Source organism: Camelus ferus, chromosome 2 (genome assembly GCF_009834535.1).
Source record: "Camelus ferus isolate YT-003-E chromosome 2, BCGSAC_Cfer_1.0, whole genome shotgun sequence".
NCBI classification, from domain to species: domain Eukaryota; kingdom Metazoa; phylum Chordata; class Mammalia; order Artiodactyla; family Camelidae; genus Camelus; species Camelus ferus.
Window position 1 is genome coordinate 39,575,272 of NC_045697.1, and position 27,867 is coordinate 39,603,138.

General features: G+C 37.6%; 1 protein-coding gene across 1 annotated transcript in view; it reads left to right on the top strand.

Moving 5' to 3' along the window:
- Positions 1 to 27,867, top strand: part of FAM13A (family with sequence similarity 13 member A) — a 266,497-nt gene that overhangs the window by 151,110 nt on the left and 87,520 nt on the right. The window contains 1 exon segment of the mRNA XM_032498189.1: positions 328 to 491. Within this exon segment, the coding sequence (XP_032354080.1) occupies positions 328 to 491 (164 nt within the window).

A 27,867-nucleotide genomic window follows, 5' to 3' on the forward strand; every position in this document is an offset into this window, starting at 1 on the left:
TCCAGGTTGCAGCCTGATAGACTGTCATAATCTCTCATTACATAGAATAATTATCCTAAGGGTAGGCCTGCAAAAGATTTGTACAAGGACTCAGGAGAGGGGTGTAGGCTGTATATGGTTTGAAAGTTCCCCTTAGAAATACCGATATCTCCCCTTCACTATGCCCTTTGCTATATACGAATTTTTATATGCATTTTAAATTCCATGCTTAAGGTTGATATTTTCCTGCAGTGTGATTAATACATTAGAATATTAATAAAGTAGAAGAAATTATCTTCAGTAACGTAGTTGTAAAGGTTTTTAAAATTCTTCTCTTTCATTTTTTAGATCCCCAAATCCAGGAGTGAGGGATCTATTCAGAACCGCAGGGTTCCCCAACCAGAGCTATCTGATGGCGTTCCTCAGGTCAGCCTGCGGATCAGTCGTAGAAAACCCTGCTGGGATGATACAAATTCAGCTGAGGATGCTACTGCTACCAAGTTACTCTCCAGGTTGGCATGTTTCTTTTGTTTACGCATTACGTATTGCATGGTCTAGGCTGATGTGTAGGCTCGCTCGTGGAGGTGTGTCCACGTGTACCCACCACTGGGGTCAACAGGATGCAGATTGGGAAAACTATTTACAATTCATTCTAAGTTTTGAAAATTTTCTGACTAATAGTTCTTTATCACAGAAGTGTTTCTGGTTTGTTATATTTTATTTTCTGGGTTAAAACAAATTATGTAATCAGCTGGACTGTGCTAGGGTCATAGTTAAAAGTTGGAAGAGTGTTTTTGGATGCCTTTTCATAGTATGTTCAGTGGCCAATATTATCTGCAATTAAAGAGGACATCATAATTGTTACTAGAACCAACTCTAACAAAATTTGAATGTTGCCTTTTAACATTATGTGGTGCATTATACCTGAAACCAAACTTCTTTGGTGTACTTGGAGAAAAAGGCATACAATTTTCTTAAAATAGGGTCTGAGTCTTATTTATTCCTAGCATATGGAATTTTTCCTCTTGAAAATTTTTATCCTCTATTATAACTTAAAACCTATTTCTAAATTAAAAAAAAAATACCATTGCAAATATAAGACAGAGAGCTCTAAAGAGTGGAAGGATTTTTAAGACGTTATATAAATAATACAGTTCAAGAGCTTACCACAATGGATTGCCTTATAGAAGAGATAGAGTTTGAGCTGGATTTTAAAAATGAAAATAATTTAAATAGGGAGAAAAAGAAGACAAGGCTCTTGCAGATGGGTCCAGGTAGGAGGCAGAGTAGGTATTTGAGAAACAGCAAACAGGGGTCATGTGAGGAGGAACTGATGGAAGAAATGGCTGGGAAGGTGGAGGGGCCAAACCATCAGGGACCTTGAATGCCAGCCTGAAGTTGTGTTGCATTCAGTCTTGCCTCCATTGAACAGATGTTCAGCCCTTGAGCTGTGGTTCCAAACAGGAAATGCTTTAGGACAGAGGATGCAGCAGTGAACAAAGCCAACCAGGCCCTGATGTTTATGGACCTCATGGTCCAGTGAGGGAGGCAGTGGCAGGACACAAGGAAAAAAAAAAAAAAAAAAGCCTGTGAAGAAGATTATTTCAGCTGTAATAAATGAGGATATTGAGAAACAACAAGTTAACGTAATAGACTGACTTAAAAGACCATTTTAGTTTGTGAAGGTACGGAAGCCTGAATTGAGACAAGAATGGGGGGGAGTCTGGAGAGAGCCTGTGAAGATCAAGGAAAGATCATTTCTGCATAGAAGAACTGAGGTAGGGAAGCTTGGCTTCCTCCCACATGTAAAGAACGGGAAGCCAGAGACAGTTCCAGCTGGGTAGCAGTAAGGGATGGGAACCATGTAATTCGGTACGTTAGGAAAAGTAATCTTCCATCAGCATGCAGGATTGATTAGAAGAGGAGAGCTTGGAGGCCAGTACAGTGGTGGTTCCTTCAGCAGTTACTTATCTTGACTGAGATCTAGTTATGTGACATTGACCCACTGGGTGCTGGGGATTCAGTGGATGAGAGACTTAAGTCCCACACTTGGGGAGAGACAGAGATTAAAGGAATAAAAATTCAAAAATTATCATTAAGTATACATATTACTAAGTGCCTGTTTTGTACCAGGCATGGTGAAATGAGCTGGTGATAAAATCATACATCAGATTCAAGTTCTCTTCTTAAGACACTTTAAAAACTGTCTGCCGGTTGCTGTGTCAGGACAGAGGAAGGTCACAGACCATGTGGGGAAATGAGAATCTGAGGTTTCAGGAAGAGGGTGACTTTTGAATTAAGGCTGGTAGGATATGTGGAAGTACAGGACAGGGAATTCAGATTAGGGTGCTCCTGGAAGGAAAAAAACCACACGTCCAAGGACGTGCAGGACAATGAGGACAACTTGGAGGAGAAGTGCAAGTGCAGCAGGGAGTCAGGACATCTGGAGCGGAGAAAAGGAGGAGAGGCTAACGGTGGAGGAAGAGACTAAGAGTAATAGGTCAGATGGTGAAAAACTCTGTGCCAGATTAAGGAGTTTGGCTTTTCTCTTGAAAATGGGGGAAAGTGATTACAGGAATATAAGCAGGAAAATGATATAAACCAACTTGCATTTTATAAGAGATCCTGCGGCAACTCTGCAGAAGGAAAGATTAAAGGGAACAGTAAGAGGTGCTGGGAAACCAGCAAGGAGGCTGTACAGCTGATCCTGTGCAAACTGAGAGCCTCCAGTCACTGAGGACCAGGAGGTGCAGACAGGTCTCTGTGCCTCGAAGGAGAGCGAGAGAATAGGCTGTTGACTTGGTCCAGAAAGGGTTAAGGTTTTTTTGGTTTTGGTTTGTGTGTTTTGCTTCATTGAGGACATTATAGTATTTTAATGTAGGCAGGTTTGTATGAGTGACGGATACAGTCCAGGGAGAGAAAGCAGCTGATGTTTCAAAACAGGAGATAAAAACAGGGACCTCTAGGAGGGAATCCAAATACTGGGTAGTGACGCCCTGACTAAAGCAGGCTAGGTACCACGTGCACCCATCACATTTGGGTTCATGCAACTGCCCGACTCCCACATCCACAGTGCACAGTCTTCCCCACGGAGGGTCAGGGTGTGATGGTGGGGTGTGGGGGCCGCGAAACCAGCCTTCGTTCACAAGGAAGCATCCAGGAAAGAATAAGAGGCACAGATAAAAAAAACCCACATCTTTGAAAAATTTTCTTCTCTATTTTAAAAAGCAAGGTCCACATACCTGGGTGACCCGTGGCAGGTGGCAAGAACTAGAGTACATGTTATCTTCCCAGATGACTGTGTGAAAAATTAGGCCTTAAGTGAAATGAAGAAGAGAAAATTCCAATGTTATTTATGTCATTATTGTTATTCATCCACTCAGAAAATAAAAGAAAATAAATGTTTCTTTCTTCTAAAGGCAAGGAGAAAAGAGCTTCCTGTTAGGAGAATGAATTTGTGTTTCTGAGGTACAAATCAGGAAGTGAGAGAAGGCACAGCTAACATGGCTCTAGCCTCTGTTTGTTCTTCTGGTCAGCATACCTCCAGTTAAAACAAATGCATATTAGGATTTTAAAACTTCTTTTATACTTTCCAATTTTTTTTTTTACGTACAGCCTTAAAGAACTGACTCCTTCCCACTGTGCAAGCTTAAAAGTTTAGATAGGATACCATTGGTGTCAAGCCTTGCTACCCACCATTATGCAGAAACTCATTCAACATCTTGTCTCTGTCCATGAGTCTGTAGTGCCTGTGCAGATATTTTTCCTTTTTTTTATATACCTCAATAGATTGTGAAATAAATTGTCAAAAGACAGCTGGAAATAATCAAAATTAATTTAATTAAAAATAAATTTTAAATCCTTTCTATGTCTTTGAAGTAACAGAATAGGTATTATGCCAATTTTTATTTCAAAAATGAGCTTATGAAGCTGTTTCATTTGCAGTAAATGTTGTTGATTAGTTCATAAATTTTAAATAGATTTAAAAAGTGTGACCAACAAGGGATTAATTTCCAAAATATACAAACAGATCATAAGTTCAATATCAAAAAAACAAACAACCCAATGAAAAAATTGGCAGAAGACCTAAATAGACATTTCTCCAAAGAAGACATACAGATGGCCAACAGGCACATGAAAAGATGCTGTATATCAATAATTATTAGAGAAATGCAAATCAAAACTACAGTGAGGTATCACCACACACTCGTCAGACTGGCCATCTTCAAAAGTCCACAAATGATAAATTCTGGAGAGGGTGTGGAGAAAAGGGAAGTCTCTTGCACTGTTGATGGGAATGTAAGCTGTTGCAGCCACTATGGAGAATAGAGTGAAGATTCCTTAAAAAACTGAAAATAGAGTTACCATATGATCCAGCAATCCCACTCCTGGGCATATATCTAGAGAAGACTCTAATTTGAAAAGATACATGCACCCCAGTGTTCATAGCAACACTATTTACAATAGCCAAGAGATGGAAGCAACCTAAATGTCCATTGACAGATTATTGGATGAAGAAGATGGAATATTATTCAGCCGTAAAAAGAATGAAATGATACCATTTGCATCAACATGGATGGACCTGAACTCAATTTGAAGTTTCTGACGCCTGCCAGCCATCTCCACTCCAGCCTTTACTATAAACTCACTCCACCCAAACAGAACTCATGTTCTCACTTTTCCTCTGAATTTTGCTATGTGTTGCAGTCTCTCAACCACTAGATTCAAACCTTTTATATAATTGGTCACCAAACCTTGTCAGTATTTCCTTTTCAGTTATCTTCAATGTCCCTTTCCCCATTTTCTCCCCCATGATCTCAACTAATTTAGGCTTACATCACCTTGTGGTTAGATAATTACTACATTTTCTGCAGCTCACTAACCTGCTGGATTCATTTTCTTCAAACAAGTTGGTCCTATGCCTCTGTTTTCAACTCCTAACTCTATACAATGTCTTCTATATCTCCCAATACTCTGCTGTGTTGTATATCACTCTTACTAGCAGACATATCAACCTAATCCATCAGATACCACAACCCTTCCCTTGCCCCCTACCCCCATCATCCATCCATAGCCAGCCAATCCCAGAATGCTCTTCAGCAATCTCACTGTCTTTATTTTGCCTCATTACTACCCTCTCCATACCACCTCTGCAAACACAGATGTTTAAACAAATCATACTCCTGCTCAGAACTATTTAGTGGCTTCCATGTGCCCAATGTAGAAGATAATTCTTGCTCAGTCCTCTACCAGTCTTTCCAGCCCTTTCTCCCTCCTCTATGGCTGCCTTTTTCTCATACCTACAGCAACCATATAACCCATACTTTCCATGACTATTTTGGCTTCAGATATAGTCTCTTCAAGATGAGATCTTGTGTCAGATTTTGTCTTGATATTTACTTTAAAAATTATAGAGCAAAATGATAGAGGAGGTCCCTCACTCATATTCCCCCACAGCAGCAGTAACTTGGCAGCCATTTATACACAAAAGTGCCTAAAAAAGAACCAAACAGAAATCCCAGAGCTGAAAAATCCAGCAACGGAACTACAAGCTCTAGAGGGAGTTTCAACAGCAGGCTCAATTATGAAGAAGAAAGAATCAGCAAACTTGAATATTGGTAATTTAAAATTAGCTAGAGGAACAAAAAGAAAGAAGAATGAAAAGAGATGACAAAAGCATGCAGGACCTAGAGGACACCATTAAATGAATGAATGTACACAGCTTAAGAGTCCCCTCAGTAGACAAAAGAGACAAAGGAGGAGAAGGCATATTTAAATGAATAATGGCTGAAAACTTCCTGAATCTTAAAAGGGATATGGACATCCAGGAGCATGAAGCTCAAAGGACCCCAAACAAGATTACTCTGAGTCACATTATACAATTGTCAAAAGTCAAAGGCCAAAAGAGGCTTTTGAAAGCAGTAAGAGAAAAGCAACTCATCACATATAAGGCAACTGCCATAAGGCTATCAGTAGAGTTTTCATCAGCACCCTTGTAGGCCAGTAGCAGGTAGGATGATATATTCAAAGTGTGAAAGAAAAAAACTGCCAACCAAGAATACTATATCTAGCAAAACTGTCCTTCAGAAATGAGGGGAAGATGAAGACATTTCCAGACAAACAGAACCTCAGGAAATACATCACCACTAGACCTGCCTTACAAGAAAGGTTTAAGGTGTTACTCAAGTTGAAACAAAAGGAAGCTAATTAGCCACATGAAAACATATGAAGTATAAAACTCACTAGTAGAGGTAAATATATAGCCAAATTTAGAATACTCTAATACTGTAATAGTGGTGTGTAAATCACTTTTAATTCTTATATAAAAGTTAAAAGGCAAAAATATTAAAAAAAAACTGTAGCTACAAAAATTTTTTAATGGATATACAATATAAAAATAATATAAAAATGTAAAATGTGATATTAATAGCAGAAAGTGTTGAGAGGGAGAAGTAAAATTGTAAAAATTTTGTATGCAATTAAAATTAAGTCATTATTAGATTAAAATAGACTGGTATAATTATAAGATGTTTTATGTAGACTGCATGGTAACCACAGAAACCTCTAGTAGATACACAAAAGATAAAGAGACAGGGATCAATGTATACTACTACAAGAAAATACCAAAAAATTGTAAAGAGAGATAGGAAGGGAAGAACAAAACTACTGCAAAACATGAAACAGTTAACAAAATGGCAATCACAAGTTATTACCTACCAATAATTACTTTAAATGCAAATTGATTAAATTCTCCAGTCAACAGACACAGTATCCGAATAGATTTTTTTAAAAAACAAGTTTATAACCATATGCTGCTTATAAGAGACTCATTTTAACTAAGAACACATAGGCTTAAAGAGAAGAAATGGAAAAAATATTTTATGCAAATGTAAACAAAAGAGCAGGAATGGCGCTCTTACATCAGACAAAATAGACTTTCAGTCAAAATCTGTCACAAAACAAAAAGAAGGTCATTATATAATGACAAAGAGGTCAGTTGATCAAGATGATAGACCAGTTATAAATATATGTGTACCTAACATCAAAGCACCTAAATATTAAGCCAGATATTTACAGAACTAAAGGGAGAAACAGACAGCAGTACAACAATTTCAACAATGAATCAATCATCCAGACAGAGAATCAACAAAGGAAGAGCAGACATGTATAACACTATAGACCTAATGGACATAATAGACATATCCAGAACATTTTATCCAACAGCAACAGAAAATACTTTCTTCTCAAATGCACACTGAGCATTCTCCAGGATAGATCACATGTTAAGCCACAAAGCAAATCTTACCAAATTTAAGAATATTGAAATTATATTATGTATCTTTTCTGACCACAGTGGTATGAAGTTATGAATCAGTAACAGAAGGAAATCTAGAAAATTCATAAATACATGGAAATTAACATACTCTTGAAAACCAGTAAGTCAAAGAAATCAAGGCATATCAAAGTACCTTGAGACAAATGAAAGTGGAAACACAACATACCAAAACACATGGGAAATGACAAAAGCAGTTCTTAAGGGGAAGTTTATAGTGGTAAATGCCTAAATTAAGAAAACAGAAAGGTATCAGTCTAACTTTCCATCCTTGAGGGACTAGAAAAAACGAAGCTCCAAATTAGCAGAAAGAGGGAAATAATGAGTAGAGCAGAAATAGATGGGGAAAAAAAAACAAACTAGAAAGACAAATATCAAAGATCAATAAAACTGAGTTGTTTTTTTTTTTTGAAAAGGCAAAAATGACAAGCCTTTTTGTTAACTGAGGAAAAGAAAGATAGGACTCAAAATTATGAAGGAAAGAGGAGAGAATACCTGACACACAGATACACAAAGGCTTTCAAGAGACTAATATAAATATTTTACCAACGCATTGGATGACTAGAAAAGCTGTATAAATTCCTAGAAACATACACTCTACCATGACTGAATCATGAAGAAACTGAATATCTGAACAGACCAATAACAGGTAAGGAGATTGAAGCAGTAATCAGAAACTTTTCAATGAAGAAAAGGCAAGGACCAGATGATATCTTGGGTGAATTCTGTCAGACATTTAGAAGAATTAATGCCAGTCCTTCGCAAACTCTTCCAAAAACTTAAAGACGAGGGAAGAGTTCCATACTCATTGTATGAGGCCAGTATTACCTTGATACCAAAGCCAGAAAAGGACTTTATAGGCCCATGTCCCTAATAAACATAGATGCAAAAATTTTCAACAGATGTCTAGCAAACCAAATTCAACAGGATATTAAGAAGACCATATACCGTGACCAAGTGGGATTTACCCTAAGATGCAAGGATGGTTCAACATAATCAAATCAATCAATATGATGTACCACATTAACTGAATGAAGGATAAAAAACTATATGTTCATCTTAATAGATGCAAAGAAAGGATGTGAGAAAATTGAATATCCTTTCATGAGTAAAAGGTTACAACAAATTAGGTATAGAAGGAATGAACCCCAACTTAATAAAGGCCATATGTAGTAAGCCATAGCTACATATAATCACTGATGAAGGGCTAAACCCTTTTCCTCTGAGATGAGGAATAAGACAAGTGAGCCCATTCTCACTGCTTCTTTTCAACGTAGTACTGGAAGTTCCAGCAGAGCAATGAGGCAAGAAAAAGAAATTAAAGGCATCCAAATTGGAAAGGAAGAGGTAAAATGGTTTCCGTTTTCAGATGCTATGATCTTCTATGTAGAAAACTCTACACTCCACCAAATAAATTTGGAATCAGTTTGACCAAAAATTTGAAAGAGCTGAAAACTATAAGACATTGAAAAAACAAATTAAAGATGACACAACTAAATGGAAAGATAACCTGTGTTCATGGATTGAAAGAATTAATATTGTTAAAATGTTTATACTCGTCAAAGAGATCTACAGATTTGATATAGTTACTATCAAAATTCCAATGGCATTTTTTTTGTAGATAGAAAAGTCCTAAAATTCATTTGGAACCACAAAAGACCCCAGATAGCTAAAACAATCTTAAGAAAGAAGAGCGAAGCTAGAGGCATCACACTTCCTGATTTTAAACTGTGTTACAAAGCAATAGTAATCAAAACAGTATGCTTTTGATATGAAAACAGACACATACCAATGGACCAGCATAGAGAGCCCAGAAGTAAACGTAAGCATATACGGTCAACTAATCTTTGACAAGGATGTCAATAATACAGTACATTGGGAAAGGATAGTCTCTTTAGTAAATGATGTTGGGAAAACTGGATATCCACATGCAGAAGAAGGAAACCAGACTCCTTTTATACCACAAGTAAAATTAGCTCAAAATGGATTAAAGACCTAAATGTAAGACATGAAGTTTTAAAACCGTTAGAGGAAAACGTTGAGGAAAAGCTCCTTGACCTTGGTCTTGGCAATGATCTTTATTTATATGACACTAAAGGCACAGGCAATGAAAACAAAAATTAGCAACTGGGCCTACAACAAACTGAAAAGCTCCTACACAACCAAAGAAACCATCAACAAAATGAAAAGGTAAACCATGGAGAAAATACTTGCAACCTATATACCTGATAAGGAGTTAGTTTCCAAACTATGTAAGAAACTCTTACAACTCAGTAGCAAAAAGCAAATAACCCAATTAAATTGGGCAAAGGACTTGAATAGGCATTTTTCAATGAATACATAGGAATGGCAGCCAGTATATGAAAAGGTACTGAACATCACTAATCATCAGGGAAATGCAATTTCAAACCAAAACCACAATGGGATATTACCTCACACCTGTTAGGGATGTCTGTCATCAAAGACTAGAGATAACAAGCATTGGTGAGGATGTGGAGGAAAGGGAACCCTTGTGCATTGATGGTGGGAATGTAAATTGGCATAGCCACTATGGAAAATAGTGTCATGCATCCTCAAAAAAAAAAAAAAAGATTCTAAAAATAAGGCCAGAATTACCCTGGCCTGTTTGTACGTGTGCATGTATGTGTATCTGAATCACTTTACTATAAAGTAACACAACATTGTAAATCAACTATACTTCAATTAGATAGATGAAAGGAAGGAAGAAGGGAGGGAAGGGAGGGAGGAAGCAAGGAAGCAAGGAAGGAAGCAAGGAAGCAAGGAAGGAAGGAAGGAAGGAAAAGAATTACCAGGTGATCTAGCAATCCCACTTCTGAGTTTATATCCAAAGGAAATGAAATCAGTATCTCTAATAGATATATGCACTCCCTTGTTCACTGTAGCATTATTTATAGTAGCCAAGACAAGATATAGAACCACCTAAGTGTCTGACAGTGGATGAATGGATAAATAAAACATGGTATAAATAATATTCCATTGTGTGTATATACATTTCTTGTACGTTTCTTGTGTGTATATACACATACACACACACAAAGGAAATCCTTCCACTTGAGACAACTTGGATGGACCTGGCAGACATTATGCTAAGTGCAATAAGTCAGACACAGAAAGACAGATAATGTGTGATTTCACTTATATGTGAAATGTAAAAAAGTTGAACTCATAAAAGCAGAGAGTAGAACAGTGTTTGCCAGGGATTTGAGGTGTTGAGGAAAAGGAGAGATGTTGGTCGAAGAGTAAAAATTTTCAGTTACAGGATGAGTAAGTTCTGGGGACCTAATGTTCTGCATGATGACTATAGGTAACAGTACTGTGCTGTATACTTAAATTTTGCTAAGAAAGTTGATCTTAATTGGTCTCACCAGAAAAAAAAAACTGTGCCTGTGAGATGATGGAGGTATTAATTTGCCTGATTATGATAATCATTTTACAATGTATACATGTATCAAATCATCACATTAAATATATATGATTTGTATTTGTCCATTATCCCTCAGTAATGCTGGTAAAGTTATAATAACCCTACATGTAACGTTTTTGTCTGTATCACAGTTTTGTCAGGTAATCCTGTAAAGATTTCCAGATCTGAAAAGTAATGTTGGGCAAAGAAACTATGATTCTGAAAAAGTTATTCATTTCACAGATATTTATTGAGTTAGGTGAATTATCCAACATCACATAGTTAGTTGACAGGCTGAGATTAATATATGTCTTCTGATATTTTACAGTTATTTCTTGCCAATCCTCTACCTTGACTTACTTCACCCTTTCATGTCCTTATACTTCTCTCTTCAACCTGACTGTGAATTCCTGAAGTAGAGGGACTGTGTCTTATGTGGGTTTTGTTGGGTTTTTGGTTTTTTTTTTGCATCCATTACAGTACCTAGTAGGCATATACTTAGCTGTTACTGCCATAGTTGTTATTCTTGTGACATTATTACATGTGCTCAAGTTTGAATTTAGATTCTAGTCTTCATCTCAGCTGACCTAAACCTTTCAGAGGTTGAGGTCTGATTCAAAATAGTAGAACTTTAATGTGTCAATTCTGTTTCTTGTGGTCCTTGGAAAGTGCTTACCCAAGGGATCCCTGTACAGCCTGCCCTTGGAGATGCCACAGAGTCCCCCCAGCTGTGCCCTCTCATCATCCCTACTTAATCTGTACCATCTCCTCACGAGGGCTCTGGCCCAATGTTGCATTTCTATCAGTAATGTGCTGTTTATTCATGTAGGAGAAATCCAATGCTTTATGAGGCTCATAACATCTCCGTGCGACTCCCCACCCTTGTGGCAGAAAGTGTGTGTTGTGATGTTTGCCAAACAACACTTCATGTTTCAGTCACATGTTACAATGGTACATTTCATAAGATTCAGGCTTCCAAAGATATAAATAATGAATCAGTGTTCAGCAGTATTAACCATACCCATTGTCCTTCAAGATATCTAATCTATTAACTCTGGCTATTAAATACGACTTTCCTCACTTCTGAAGCCCGGCCAACAACAGAAAGCAGTCATAATTATCCTGTGTTTGTACTTCATAAAGGGCACGCCAGTTACTTCCTGAGCATGTGTTTGTTTCCTATAGTGTTTCACTCTCTGTTGCTTGGGGGAAAGTTTCAGACTTTTTAACTGGCTGGTGAAGCTGAAATGAAGTTAGGATTCTTGGCTACAGGACTTATTAACCATATCATGTACAATATAATTTGAAAAGTGACCCAATATAAATGTGCTGCTGAAGCTGCAAGCTTTCCTGCAGCCACTCCCCTGTAAGGGAAGGAGAGTGTAAAACCGCTTTGGGGAAAGCAGAGAGGTGAGCCTGACCACACCGTTCACCTACGGAGCTGCCATTTTCTGAGCTGTGCCCACTCTCTGGCCTTCATAACGGAGATTCATAGAAAAGAACACTTGAAAAAGTCCCCAAGGTCCCAGACTGGATTAGAAAAAATATCCAACTCTACTTCCACAGATAGTTTTCTAATCTGTTCTTAACCACCAGTAGCTCCCATGATAAATACTCCAAGGTCATCTTAGGTAAATTATTTCCTATAAGCTGAGTAATTATTAAATATACTTTCCTATGTTTGATTTCAATCTCCTTTTATTCCTGTAATTTAAAATGAGAATCTCTGATATTTCTCTAATTATTTTGATTTTTAAAAAAACAAATAGTTTACCCATTCACCAAGATCTGCCATTTGGTGCAATTGCTCTATTCAAATTTTGGCATTTCACTGGAATGCAAATTTAATTTTAATTTTTTCTCTAAATTCTTTGGTAATGAGTGGTTGGTGAAAGAGGAGGTAAGTAACGGTAAAGAAACTTCCTATCATGTTTGCAGATCATTTCTAGTGGCATGTAAATCACCAGAGTATATCTGGACTGCTGTGGACTTACCTGAATTTATTTTAATAATTCAAAGTCAACAAACTCTTATTGGACACGTTCTTTGTACTGCACGTGTTGCACTGGGCTCTGAGAAGTCCAGGGGAACTAAGGCTTGGTCTCTAATGTTTAGGGGTCTTCCAGTCCATTAAATGAGACAAACTTATGTGTAGTTAACAATCATATAAAATGCAGGAAGTTAAGAGTGGCACATAGATGTTCCATAAAAGCAAAGAGGGCTAATCAATGAGTAAATTTCAAGTCATTCAAGGCCTTTAAAAAATCTGGCTCCTCCTATCTTCCTGGCTTTTTCTTCCACAGGTTTTCATCCTATAACCAGGGTACATTGCAACCACACTGTTCAGATATCCCTCTGTGTCTTCACTGACATGTTCCCATTATCTGGAATGTCCTTGTTCCACTTTGTCAGTGGTCAGTTTTCATCTTCTCTAGGAAGCTCCCACTAACTCTTGTCATTTCAAATAAATGAAATCACAGAATATATATCCTTTTGGGTCTGCTGCCTTTCACTTAGCATATGTTTTGAAGATTCATCCATATCGTATTTCATTCCTTGTTATGACTGAGTAATATTCCATTGTCTATATACATTACATTTTTTTATTGATGGACATTTGGGTTGCTTTTACTTTTGGACTATTATGAATAATGCTACTATGAACATTTATGTACAAGTCTTCCTATAGACATATGTTTTCTGTGCTCTTGAGTATATGCCTAAGGGTGGAATTGCTGGATCATATAGTAACTCTATGTTTAACTTTTTGAAGAACTGATGAACTGTTTATGAAAGCAGCTACTTCATTTTGCATCCCCACCAGCAATGTATGATGTTTCCAGTTTCTCCACATCCTGACCAAGACCTGTTACTGTCTTTTTTATTGTGATCATCCTGCTTGGGTGTAGAATGGTCTCTTATTGTGGTTTTGATTTGTGTTTCCCTAATGACTGATGCTGTTGAGCATCTTTTCATGTGTTTATTAACCATCCATATATCTTCTTTGGAGGAATGTCAATTCAAATCCTTTGTCAATTTTTCAAAATTAGATTATTTGTCATTTTATTATTCAGTTAGAAGAGTTCTTTATATATTCTGGTTACTAACTATCAGATACATGATTTCCAAATATTTTCTCATTCTGTGGGTTGTCTTTTTACTTTTTTGATAATGTCATTTGAAGCACAAAAGTTTTATTTTTATGAAGTCCAATTAATCTGGGTTTTTTGTTTATGACTTTATATCCTATCTAAGAAACCATTGTCTGATCCAGGGTCATGAAGATTTACATCTATGTTTTCTTCTAAGAGCTTTATAGTTTCGCTCTCCTATTTAGGTATTTCATCCATTTTGAGTTAATTTTTATATATGCTGTGAGGTAAAGATCCAACTTAATTCTTTTGCATATGGATATTCACTTGTCCCAGCACCATTTGCTGGAAAGACTATTCTTTTCCCATCGAACTGTCTTTTTGGTTGCCTCATCAAACATCTGAGTTTGATTTTAGAAAAAAACCCAAAGCAAAGCATCTTAGCTGTTCTCTCATCACCTTTGTTTTCTAAAAACAGGAACTTCAGTTTAGTAGAGAAATAAGCATGGCTTAGATTTATAAAATATGACAGCACAATGCAAAGATTTTATCCAGTTTCACACAGCAGTCAGGGAAGACCGCTGTCATCCTCCTGCTTCCCAAAGCTACCAGAACATCCATGCTGGACCCTTACACTCCTCTGCCTTCTCTCCTGTCACAGTGGGTGGTCTGGGCTTGTAACTCTCTGGGGTCAGCACTCGTGCTTGTCCTCTGAACCCCATTCTCTCATACTCACTCAAGGACTAAGTTAAGATAATCACTTCCTTCCTCTATAACATCAATTTCGCCCTTCAAGATTCTTCCCATCAGCATAGAAGCACTTTATAATAGCTCTCAACATTTTTTAATCCCTCCCGAAAAACAGTATCCCTCGTCTCTTTAGAGCACACCTCTGCTAAAGGATCATACGTACTTAATGTCTTCATAGCCTTTCCTCCCATTCTTTCTTCAACCCACACACTGCTAAAATTGTTTTTGACAAGGATACCAACAGTCTCCATCTTGCCAGATCCAAAGGTCAGTCCCATCTTACTCCATCAGCAGCATTTGACCAACTAATGATGCCACTTTGAAGCACTCTCTTCACTTTGTTTCTGTAGTACCACACTCTCCTACTTTCGTTCTGGTCTTATTGGACACCATTTATTAGTCCTGTTTGTAAAATTTGTCTTTTCCAGAACTCTCAAGGTTGGAGCACCACCAGGCTCAGTCCTATGACCTCTTCTCAAGCTGTGGTCAATCTTGGGTGCTTTCATCCAGGCCCACATTTTTGAATACCATTTTATTCCTGTGACCTCCAAAATCATACCTTCAGCTCCAACCTCTCCTTTGCACTGCAAATTGTTATATCTTCCTGGCAGGACAAGCTATTTAACTTTGGGGTGGCCCACCAATGCAAAGTGAAAATGTGGAGCCCTCTGTTAAAAACTATTGAGAATTTCAAGATGGCAACAGCAGAGCATTAAACCAAATATGGGGCTTTCTGAGTGTAGGTTCTGTGGAACTACACATTTCATATGACCCCGAGGCCAGCCCTGCCTATTGGCTCCCTGACAAGTACACCTGGATATTTAATGAGCATGTCATACTCAATGTATATAAAACAGAACCCCTAATTTACACTCCTGTCTAAAAAAAGACAATCCTATTTCTACCCAGGTTTTCCCCCATCTCAATAATTTGTACCATTCACCCAGTTACTCATGCCAAGAATCTGTGATTTTTCTACTTTTTCAACCAATCCATCAACAAGTCCTTTGGGCTCTACCTTCAAAATATATGCTCAAACATCTGGAATCTAAACTTTCACAGTCTTGAATTATCATTTCACAGGTAATTTTTCATTAAAAAGAAAAAAGGTTTTTTTTACAATGGAGAAACCTAGAAATCACTACTTAAACCAAATGATTAAACTTATCATCATGGATAAAAATATGATAAGCATAAAATTTTTTTGAGGATTAGAAATGACCCAGAAATATGTTCCTGATTATTAAATGAAAATGTTGTAAAATAGTACACACTGCATAATCCTGTGTTTTTTATTGTGGTAAAATGTACTTAACAGAAGATTTACCATTTCAGTCATTTTTAAGTATATGGTTCAGTGACATTAAGTACCTTCTTATTGTACCATCTTTGTATATAATTATATACATTATATATAAATAGAAAAAATGGAAGAATATATAATCATACTGATAGTAACACTAGTTTTGTAAGTGATGGGATCGTGTTTGACTTTTACATTCTTCTTTGTATTTTCTAGATTTTCTATGTGAGCGTAGATTGTATAATTTGTAATAAGAAAAAGCTTTTTGTTGTCTTTTAAATAAAGGATGACAAATGCTTCAAGGAAGACGCAGTAATTGTCAGATTTAGAGAAATCACGTCGAGTGGTAACTGAACTGCTTTCGGACTTGACAATTATGGCTTTACTCATTCAAGAGGATAAAATCCCCTGAATGGGAAATCAGAAAGGGCAGCATATGAGAAGCCCAGAGAGACTAAGTTTTGCCTGGGTGAGTGGGAATGGGGTCAGGAGGGGGAGATCTCTGCTAGGAGAAATGCCTGAACAGAAAAAAACGGGGAAAGTAGAGCACAACAGTGGGCAGGCGCAGTTCAGCCTGCCTGGAGCCCCAGTGCATGTGAAGGAGAGAGCAATAATGTGTGCGGATATGGAGGAGTAGAAGGGCCCTGCTGTGTGTGTGTAGAGAATTTGGGCTTTACTTTGTTAAGCTCTGAAGAGCAACCAGAGCTTTTTGACAAAGCAGTGTTTGGGGAAGATCTGTTCCGTACAATCTGGACTTACGGTAGGAAAGACCAAACTCAGTAAAACCTATTATGAGAGATGTTCTCAGAGTTGAAGTAATAAAAGTTTTAATTGAAGGGAGGGATGAGGGAAATAGAAAAATGTAGGTGGTGGTAGTGAACTCAGGTAGAATGAGAGAGGCAATATTCTCTCATTTAAACCGCCTTAGTAACAGAGTATCCATTTTATGATGGCTTAGTTCGGCCAAATTCTATACCATTTATCTGTTTCATATAGAGCGATTTGAAGTCTAGGATGATGTTATTTTCAAAAGCACTCATATTTGTTCAAGGATGTTTCACTAGGTTGTTTCCAGACTCTTCAGATTGGATTGATTTATATTTCAGAGTTATCTTCCTGAAGTAATAGTTTCAAAAGTTGTTATGGAATCATGATTCAATTTTCAAAGCATTTTTTAATCTATTTAAATAATAAATTGCATTGCCTTTTGAGGGGGGGACCACTGGTTTTATTAATTATGTATTTATTTATAAGTTCAGTTTATTTCTTAACTTACTTGAAATTTCTTTGTCCAACTGGTATACCTCTTCACTAAAATTCAATGAGAAAAACCTTTTTGGATTCATTATGATTTCTAAGAACGCTCTAGATATGAATAGCACTTAAAAGAGAAGATATAACACATGCTCAGCTATAATGCAATGGGTCCAATTCTCTGAGACATTGAATTTAAAAGTTTTTTTCTAATCAGATCATTCTTTTTTATTATTGAAGTAGAGCTGATTTACAGCATTGTGTTAGTTTCTGGTCTGTATATCAGAAACATAGTGATTCAGTTATACATATATATATATTCTTTTTCATTATTGGTTATTACAAGCTTTTGAATTCAGTTCCCTATGCTATACAGTAGGACCTTGTTGTTTATCTATTTTATATGTAGTAGTTTGTATCTGCTAATCCCAAACTCCTAATTTATCCCTCTTCCTCCTTTTTTCTCTTTGATAACCATAATTTTGTTTATTTCTGTGAATGACATTTGTGTCATTTTTTTAGGGTCCACATGTAAGTGATATCATATGATATTTGTCTTTAACTGACTTACTTCACTTAGTATGATAATCTCTGGGTTCATCCATGTTACTGCAAGTGGCATTATTTCATTATTTTTTATGGTTGAATAGTATTCCATTGTATAAATATACCACATCTTCTTTATCCAGTCATCTGTTGATGGACATTTAGGTTCTTCATGTCTTGGCTATTGTAAATAGTGTTGCTATGAACATTGGAGTGCATGTATCTTTTCAAATTAGAGTTTTCTCCAGTTTTATGCCCAGGAGTAAGATTGCTGAATCATATGGTAAGTCTATTTTTAGTTTTTGAGGAATCTCCATACTGTTTTCCATAACGGCTACACCAAACTACATTCCCACCAACAGTATAGGAGGGTCTCTTTTCTCCACACTCTCTCTAGCATTTATTGTTTATGGACTTTTTAATGGTGACCATTCTGACCAGTATGAGGTGATACTTCATTGTTTTGTAAATCAAATCATTTAAAATGCTCTAGAGATGTTGGAGATTTAAGGCACACCTACTGTGATTTTTTAAAATTTTTGTTAATTGAGGTATAGTTGATTACAACATTGTACTAGTTTCAGATGTACAACATAGCAATTCAAGATTTTTATAGATTATATTCCACTTAAAGTTATTGTAAAATAGTGGCTATGTTCTCTGTGCTGTATACAGTATATTCTTGTAGCTTAATTTATGCATAGCAGTTTGTGTCTCTTAACCTCCTACCGCATCTTGCCCCTCCCTCCTTACCTCATCCCAATGGTGACCATTAATTTGTTCTCTATATCTGTGAGGTGTTTCTGTTTTGTTATATTAATTTGTTTTATTTGTTTTATTTGTTTGTTTTTTAGTGTGACCTGTTCTTGGTAATACAAATAATCACTATTTCCTCTTATTTTCCCCTTCTTAGTGTATTTTCACTTATTTACTCATTGGGTTAGTTCAAAGCAAAGCAGGCCACATTGTTTTAAAGTAAATAAATTTTCCTAGCCAGTGTAGCAACAGTGAGAGATTTGGTGTTCATGCCCAGTGTTTCATGTCTTGGAAATACGAAGAGTTTTTGAAGAGTTTGTCTTGTGTTTTAGGGATACAGAATCAGTTATGATTACCAGTCGGTTACCATATCACACTAAACAATTTTGACATTTCTCTAAGGAAACCCTACTGAAGCCTGTTTCTCCTCTGCCAGGAAATATCGTTTAACAGGGTGAAAGGTCACTGGGACAGTCTTAAGGCAGCTGATCTCAGGTGTGGTAGCAGCTGTTGTGTGGGACATGACTTATTTTGTGAGAACAGAAACACTATTATCTGGACTCCCAAGGGAGGTTTAGAGAAAGTCATGCCCAGGGAGTCCCATTCCAGGAAAATGTGCTCGAGCACTTATTTATTGGCAGTGATCACTAACTGAGATTCCATCTGGCAAAAATGTGGATTTTTCCCCGTCCCAGAAAGTTGGAGAACAATTATGTAAGTTGTCTCATAGAATTTATTTTTAACCACTTTTTATGAAGAAATTGCAGTCCCTTAATTATTAGAAGAAATTCACTTTTTTTAAGAAAAAATAGAGCATCTGTATGAATTTGTATTTCACTGTATATTTACGTACCATAAATTATAATTTATTTCTTTATTTAATTTTTATTTTTTATATAATTTTTAAAGGTTATATTCCATTCACAGTTTTTTATAAGATATTGGCTATATTCCCCACAAGCAGGTATGTATTATAATTACTTGTCTTTTGATAAGAAATCGTTACTCAGTCTTTCTGGTGAATGTTTTGACATTTATATTGGGAAGGCTGGAACCGGTTGGTCAAATCCAAGTGTCAGTGGAGTGGAGAGAAGCCTGAGACGTACCTCTCCTGCTGTGGGCGCCTGTCTGCCTTGCCCCACTGTGTGCAGCCTTTTCCTCTGCTCCATGGCAGCTCCACGAGATTTTAAAACCTGAGTAGGAGAACCCTGTGAGCCTTTGAAGAGTCCACTAAGGCTGATCAGATACATTGAAATCACCCCATGCACAGTTTTAAAAGCAATTAGAATTAAAGAGGTGTGTCTTCAGAAAAATAATTATATAATATCCATCCCCAAGGGATTTTTCCCCCCCAGCAATCTTCTAATAAAGATTAAATAAGTCTCGGAAATAAGTGAGGAAACATTTTAATTATGTTCATTAGTTATTTTTTACCTCTACCTTATGTAAAGCAAGTGTATTTGTTTCTGCTGTTACTAAAGAAAAACAGTTTAACTAGAAATTCCTTATTCCTCTGAGCATGAACCTGTTCTGAATGCCACTGGTTTGCTTCCTCACATAAATCTTATATGAGGTTTTATACTCGTTCTTTGAGTTAAGAAATACTATAGAGTTTTTTTTTTTACATAAAAACAACTGACAGTCTTCCTGTCATTTCCATATATTAATTTCTTAGTAAGAGGAATACAATTAAGAATACAATTTAAAACTTTGATTTTCCATCTTTTTTTCTTTCTTCCTCTTTCCCTCTGCACTGTGTAAACCACTTCCTTTCCCCACTGCAGCTACAGCTGGCTTCTACCATTACACAACACACACACACACACACACACACACACACACACACACACACACACACACACACACCCCCTTAAGAGCAGCAGAAGAGGTTTGTTCTTATCCACAGTATGTCTTTGGTTCAGACAGCCATTATAAGGCTGTATAGGCCTTATTTACTATACATGCAGTCATCTGAATATAAGCCTCAGACCGAAAGAAAGGATTCTCTATTTCCTAAAGCCAGTTGATAATGTGTATTATCAGTGAGTAAGTATGATACTGCGTAATCGCGAAAAGCTTTTGTATGATGGAGATGCTATGGCATTCCAATGCTGGCTTCATGTCAGTCACTTATGAGCTGAGTGCTCAAGTTAATTAGCTTCATTTCCACATCTATTAGAATAAGGACAGCCTAGCCTCTCAGTAAAGTCTGGTTGCCTTATATATTCCACCGCTTCGCTTCCTTCTCCCCCTCCTCTTATTTTTGATATTTTTTGTTGATGATAATGATATCCTCTGATGAGGCCTGAAATTCACTCGTGTTCTAACACAGATTGCCAGAGAGCAAGTTTAATCAGGACCCATGCAGCAATACCAGAATATCTAAATTATACACTCCCTAAAAATCCTGGCTTCATAATTATGAAAACCCCTATCAGATTGAGCCATCACCATTTATGAATACTATGTGAGTGTCTTGTGGGAGGTATTGCTCCTTAGTGCAGTTTTTAAAGATTGACAAAAATATGAGGAAGAAACCTTGCCTGAGAAGCACCTTATGACCAAACTTGTAAGACAGAAATTATTTTAATATATCATTTTGTCTCAGGAAACAAATCAATCTGCTATTAAAACAGTATATGAAAACAAATTAGTGTGGCCACGAAATGTTCTTGGTTCTTCGGTTGCTTCAAATTGATGTTGAAATTAAAACAAATGAAGCCACATCATTTTTGGAGCAATTGTTGCTCTTGATAGCACAAGTGCAAACACACATTATTACCAAACTCTTGGAATCTGCTAAAGAAGTTATGTAAGAAAATTAGAAGTCTGCAAGCCAGCTGAAGTGTAGAAAAGGAAACAGACAACCGAGGAGAAATAATGTAAAATGCTTAAAGGATTTGGAAAGTTTTGGATAGAACCTTACTTTGTACAACTCTGTGATTGCACATCAGCGTGTAACCCCGGCGGTTTCTTTCTTTAGTCAGGTGTTGGTTATCACTATCCTTCATTTGAACCTATAGGAGGCGTCTGCTTTATCTTAAGTGTAGGCCTACAAGGGGAAATGTTAAAAAGTAGGTAGCAATATTTCTTGATAAGTTAAAGTCTAATCAAAGGAGCTATATATCAGTCTCTGGTGAAGAGTGTTTGATCTGTCAGTTCATTCATTCAGCCCATACTGAGTGTTCTGTTTAATGACTGCAGTGAAGATAGAGCTTTGTCCTGGAGAGCTAACAGTCCAATAGGGAGATAATATGTAGATTCAGATACTAATAAAACTATGTGGGGAAAAAAGGAGAGACATCATAAGAGATGCAAAGGACTGTATGAGTTAAAAGGGGCAAAAGATTTGTTCCATTGGCCTAAACCTGAGTATGCACAGCATTTTGCCAGGAGGAGATGGAGTGGGAAAATATTCCAGACAGAGGGAATAGTACGATCAAACGTTTGGGGTAGAGAAGCCCAGAGCAGATTTGAAGACAGTGTCCAGGTCCCTCTGGAGTGGTTTCCTTAGGAGATCTAAGCAGTTGAGTTAAACCGGAAGGGTAAATTGGGGTTCATCGGTGGAGGGTCTTCATCATCATCATATTAAAAGAATTGGGGTTCATTGAAGAGGTAGTTGGGAGCTTTTGAAGCTTTTGAGAAGAGGAGTGAGTGAGCAGATCACCATCACAGTAGGAAATTCACTCTAATAGTGAAATGGATGCTTTGGAGAAAGGGTGAATGGAAGCAGAAAGATCACTTTGAAGGTTATCATGATACTGCCAAAGACCAAACATTGGCAAATGGACTGACGAAACAGACCTGACAGGACAATCAACAGATTTGGTTCAGGAAAGGGAGGAGTAAAGATGACTCATGCTTTGAATGTGATTCATAAAGAGAAGAATATCGTCATTAACAAGAGGGGCCAGGAGGAGGAGAATTGGAGGAATCAGATCACATAAGGCTTTGAACATGTTGATTAGGGGGATAATATTACTAATTATTGAGCACTTATTTGCCAGGCACTGTTCTACATGTTTTACACGCATGATCTCATTTATTCCTCAGAGCAGCTTCAGAGCTTTTAAACCACTGGTCCAAGTTTACACAGCCTGTCTGCGGTAGAGTCGGGATCCAGTCCCTTGGAGCATAATTCCAGAGCGCAGTTTATTAAGCCCTAATAAAATGCCCATATTGAAAGATGTGGGGCTGGGAGGTGAGGCGGGAAGGGCATAAGAGAGGAGGAAAGACAGGTGAAATAAAAGGAGGACTGAGTGATCAGGGACACTTGGAGAATCCCCAGGAATGATCACAGGGAGCCAAAGGCTTTCAGAAAATCGAAGGTGGGTGTTTCTGAAAAGTTAAGCGTGGGGAGAGATCTGAGACAGAGCATTTAGATCTAGTGGTCCAAAGAGCATCGGTGGCCTTAAAAGCAGTTTGAGAAACCTGGTGGTGTTTGAAGTCCCTTGGTGTGGGGTGGAGGAGAAATTTCTGAGGATGTGGGAGCAGCAGAGGTGGGCTTTGAAGGAGCCTGTTGGTGGAGAGGAGAGGGAAATGGTGCTGTGTCACCAGAGGGGAGGGGAGGACTTCTGAGGAAAAGTGTTGGAGTCGGGGGAAAAGGGGAGAGATCAGGCTTCTTCCAGAGAGAGAAAACGATGAGATCCAATACATGGATAAGAGGTTTGAGTCCTATGAGTAGGGACTTGTTCGTTCTCATGGACTAGGAAGTCAAGAAGAACAGGCAAGATGTGTGTGTGTGTGTGTTTGCAGGGGGCGGGGGGTGTACTTCAACTCTTAAAGCCAAGAAGATTAGAGGCACTCAGTCCTACTTGATGAGCTTGACTTTCTTAGTATATTCAGGAGGCAAGGTAATTAGTGACTGAGAGAGGCAGATTTGTGGCACTGGAGATGGGCCACAGTTTCTGTGGGAATGCAGTGAAAAATAGTCAAAGGCAACTACAAAGGTTGCCACACGGTATTGAGGTTCATGCCGAGATTAAATAGCATGAATTTTTAGTCTAGCTCGTGGCTAGGGTTCTGTGACTTTCTTTTGCAGTGTTTAGCAGTCTGGCAGTAGAGCCCCCAGCTGGCACGATTTATAAAGGGTGAAGAAGCAGAGGAGGATGCTAGTGAACCTGTTCTAGAAATAACTGAATGCTGAGGAGAGCCAGGAATGTGCCTGTTTTTAAAAAAGAACTGCTGACATCTCCCTACTAATATGGCATGTTAGAGAAATGTTGATAGGAAGACTTAATTTATCAGGAAATATATGTGGAATCAGATGTTAACATTTGAATGCTCCTATTCACCAGTATTTTACGTCTAGGATATGTTGAATGTAAATTGTAGTTCAATTTAATATATTTTTGTAGTGTTGGGTCCTTTATTATTGAACTCCTGTGTCTATTTTAGCCATAAAGTATTGATGTGACATTAAAATCAGAAAAGACAAAATATTATTTCTGTCATTTGAATTTTAACTATTTCTAAAAATATTTGTTATCATAAGAGATATTTCAAAAATGCACGTAGAATAAAGTAGGCACTATGATGAATGGCAGAGTTCTGGAGCAGGCCTCAGAAGTTCTGAATCCAATTTCTTTTCTGCCACTAACTTTCCATGTGAATTTGAACAAACTGCTTAATTTTCTAGTACCAAGTTTACTTAGCAGTAAGATAGAGATTATGATATAAAATATAGTGATCTCCTAACTCAAGAAGTTAATCGAAGTGTTAAGCAAAATGTGAAGGCATTTTTGAAACATGAAAAACCTAAGCAAATGTATAGAACTAAGTTATTGTTACTGGAGAATCAAATTAGAATTTCCAAATCTAGAATCAAAACGAAGACAATACTGATAATTTCAATTAAAGTAAGTTCTGGACTTAAGTCAACTTCCATTGTTTTAAAAGGCTGATTTTAAGTTACTGATAGTCCATCATAATGTTTGAACATAAGTTTCAGGATGACTAATTCATTTTTATAAATATGATAGAGGATTTAGTCAGACAGTGAAGTGTTTTTACTAACAGGTACAGCAAAGGCAGTAGATGCTTCCAGTAGGACTTTGTGTTCTAAATTCAGAATTATGAACAGTCTGCTAAAAAAAAAAAAAAAAAAACAACCTGGGAGAAGCTACAGGGGAGAAGGATACCTTTTGGTCATACAAGCCCCCTCTGTTTGTGAACATCATAATCTCTGGCTTTCTGCCCTTTCTTCTACTAAAAGTAATGCTCTGGGCTTTGTTGTAACTCTCAGCAAGTCTCATACTATGAAAGAATTCTTATTAAAATATATTTCTACCGTTCTTGCTGTGTATAAAACCTATGGATTAACAAATGTGTTCCTAAAATAATACTTTAGTGTTCTACACTGAAGAGGAAATTATAAGGGAAAGCTGGATAATTAACAAGCATTTAGCAGACCTTATGAGAAATTGATTTGGTGTTACCTGTTAAAAATAGATCAATAAATAACCAACCAAAATAGGCTGGTGATGTTCTTAGAGAAAAATGACTACATAAATAAACACATTCAATTTTCTAAGGATAAAATGCAGAAATAATACGTGGAAATAGTTTCCATGGGAGTAGCCACTTTGGTCCCTTGAGAACACAGTCAGTCTTGGACGTGTGTTCTCCCCAGAAATGGGAGCTACGTGCCTTGGGAGATGTCACCAGTGACTAGTAACCACCGCAATGTAAACAAACATCAGCAGGAAAGAAATACGGGTACGGCAGGGGTCTCAGAAGTATGCCTTCCTTCTACAAAAGTATCACGCCTTCCAACGCTAGTGGTTTGATTTTTCTTTTCTTTTCTTTTCTTTTCTTTTCTTTCTTTCTTTCTTTTTTTTTTTTTTTTTAAGGAAGAAAGGGGGTGGTTTTATACCATTCTTCTGCCTTCTGCCACAAAACCCCTTAGTTTCAGAGGCAGTGTCTTTCCTTGACAAATGGATTTCCTTGTTGGCAGCCTCCGTAACCTTGGGAAGCAAGAGACCCTTTGCTCTTGCTGCGGTTATTGGTTGCTTTCCCCAGACTGACACGTTTGTCTGTGGACTGGCTGGGAGGAAAGTTTCGAGTTACCAGAATTAGGCAAGCCCTCAGAGGAGCCGGAGGAGGGGCGGCGGCGGCGGCGGCGGCAGCAGCGCAAGCAGCAGCCAGCGCCTTTAAGCCCTGCGGCAGTTGCTCCTCTGATTGGCTGGGTGGTTCAGCTGCTTCCCTGGAACAAAGGTCAAAGTGGACTGCAGTGTAAATGTAGAGAGACAGCGATCAAATAGCATTGCTGGAAGAAGTTTGGAGGCTGAGAACAGCAGTACGCTGGCTGACTGCAGAGCAAGTTGCTTCTCCAGCTGTGAGGTGCAGCCTCACGCACCAAGCCCGGCTCCGTTACCTCCAGAAGCCAGCAGCCGTTCACCATACAGGCGACCCAGCTGGGCGCGGAAGGGACAGTTGTGAGGATTTCCTTGCAAATTTACAGGCAAGGATGGCTTGTGAGATCATGCCTCTGCAAAGGTAGTATTCTTTCCCATTTGTTTTGTTTTGTCCTTTCCTTTATTTTCTGAGTGGTATAAAACCGTATCACTTTGCCGCTGCTTGGCATCTGTCAGTAATGTGCTGCAAACTGTGTAGAGTCCATTGGACATAACTGTTCTTCCCTGAGACCAGAAATATGTATTCTGTTGCTGCTTTTCCTGACATTTATGCCCAACTTTTATCTTTTTCACTTGGTGAGTCTGTTCAGTTATTTCCTTCCTTGAATGAAAATACATGTAAGAAAGTAGCTTTGACATCTGAAGAAAAACAGAAACTGAAGAATATATTGAGCAGATTTAAAATAAAACTGAGTCAGCTTCTTAGCGATGTTGTGAAGCTGTGGTAAGCGCTAAGGTCACTTTGAAGGATGTCAGTAGGCTGAGGACCTTTTTAAAAATGCCATCTCAGGACTCCTCTCTGCTGGAGTTCAGATCTAGGCAAGGATTTTCCATCAATAAGTACTTTATTAATATGTGGGCATAAACATTAAGGGCATTATTTCCCCGTAAATAATTCTTGATAGATTTATTACACAAATGACATCTTTAAAGAAAATTACTATGTAAGAATGGTGGAGCACAAGGCTCTGTCTTGCTCCTTAATGATTGTAACGTAGACTGCAGAGGGTGGGGTGGAGGAGTTATACCAAAGCAGAAAGAGGTGAATTTAAGCAAAGGGCTTAAAAAGAGCACTGCTGGTGAACTAATAAGTGAATAAAGTGTCCTGGACTTTTGAAGCTGGAAGTCGCCTCGGTGGTGACGGAGTCCAGTCCTCTCATTTCACAACAGGAAAGCTGAGGCTTGGAGGAAGTCAGAGTTGCCCATGGTCATGTTTGATTATTTTTAAATTTACTTTTGCCAGTCATATTATCCTCTTTCAACTGCAACTGCCTTACATGCAGTGGCATTTGATTCCATGTACCTGCTTCCTTGAAGAAAACTCTAGAGGGCTTTACTAGTGAAAGTGATTTTAAAAGCCAGATAGTAAATATGGTTTACCTGTAAGATTGGAAAAACCTAGACAAAAATGAGTTTCGTTTTTAAAAACCATGCCACCAGTCTTTTACTGAATTTTGAGGTTTTAACAATGAAAATAAGGTAAATGAAAGTTTAATGTTTGTTTGCAAAATGGTTCCTGCAGATGTACACTGTGAGATGAAACAGTGTGGTTGTTCTTCCTTCACTGTAATGACAAGTGCACTGTAATAGGAACTTGAGGGGCTGTCCCTAGAATTCCTTCTCTAAAATTAATAACCCAAGGGAACAGAAAGTGATTTATGGATAGATCTGAAATCTTTCTGTATTAATTCAGTGGCAAGGTCCATGTGCTTGAAACTTGCAAGAGACTAAACACTGGTGTACCTTTTTTGGAATCTTGAGTTGGTTTCCAGCTTTAAAGTTGGGGACTTATTTTTTTCTGGTATCAGTTCTTAAGTGTCTCAAGCAAGTCCTTTCTAGATAAGCATGTAAGCTGTTACTGCACTCTGTAATAAACTACTCAATGATATAATAACTGTTAAGTAGAAAATAGATTTTTATACTGCTAAAATATTGTTTACAGAGTTAAACTGATGAAAGCAAAATAGAATCAGTATAATTTCCTCCAGAATTATTCTGCATTGTGAGTCCTTATCAATAAGCCTATATAAGAGGAATAATTTGTGTATTCAAGAATGCTGATGGGTGCCTTCAGTGTTTCCCCATCCCTGAGAGTGTAATTTGATTGATGACCCTGCAGTCTTCACTTCTGGCCTGTGCCTGCCTTAGATTATAAACCTCTGGAAGGCAAGGGCTAGGTTTGTGTGGTTCTCTTCGTTAAGTATCTCTTATGAATTTAAGTGCTTATGCAGAAAACTTTCTTGTTTCTCTATAAGATTGCTCTTCCAGTCCCAGTTCAGTATCTTTAGCTGAGG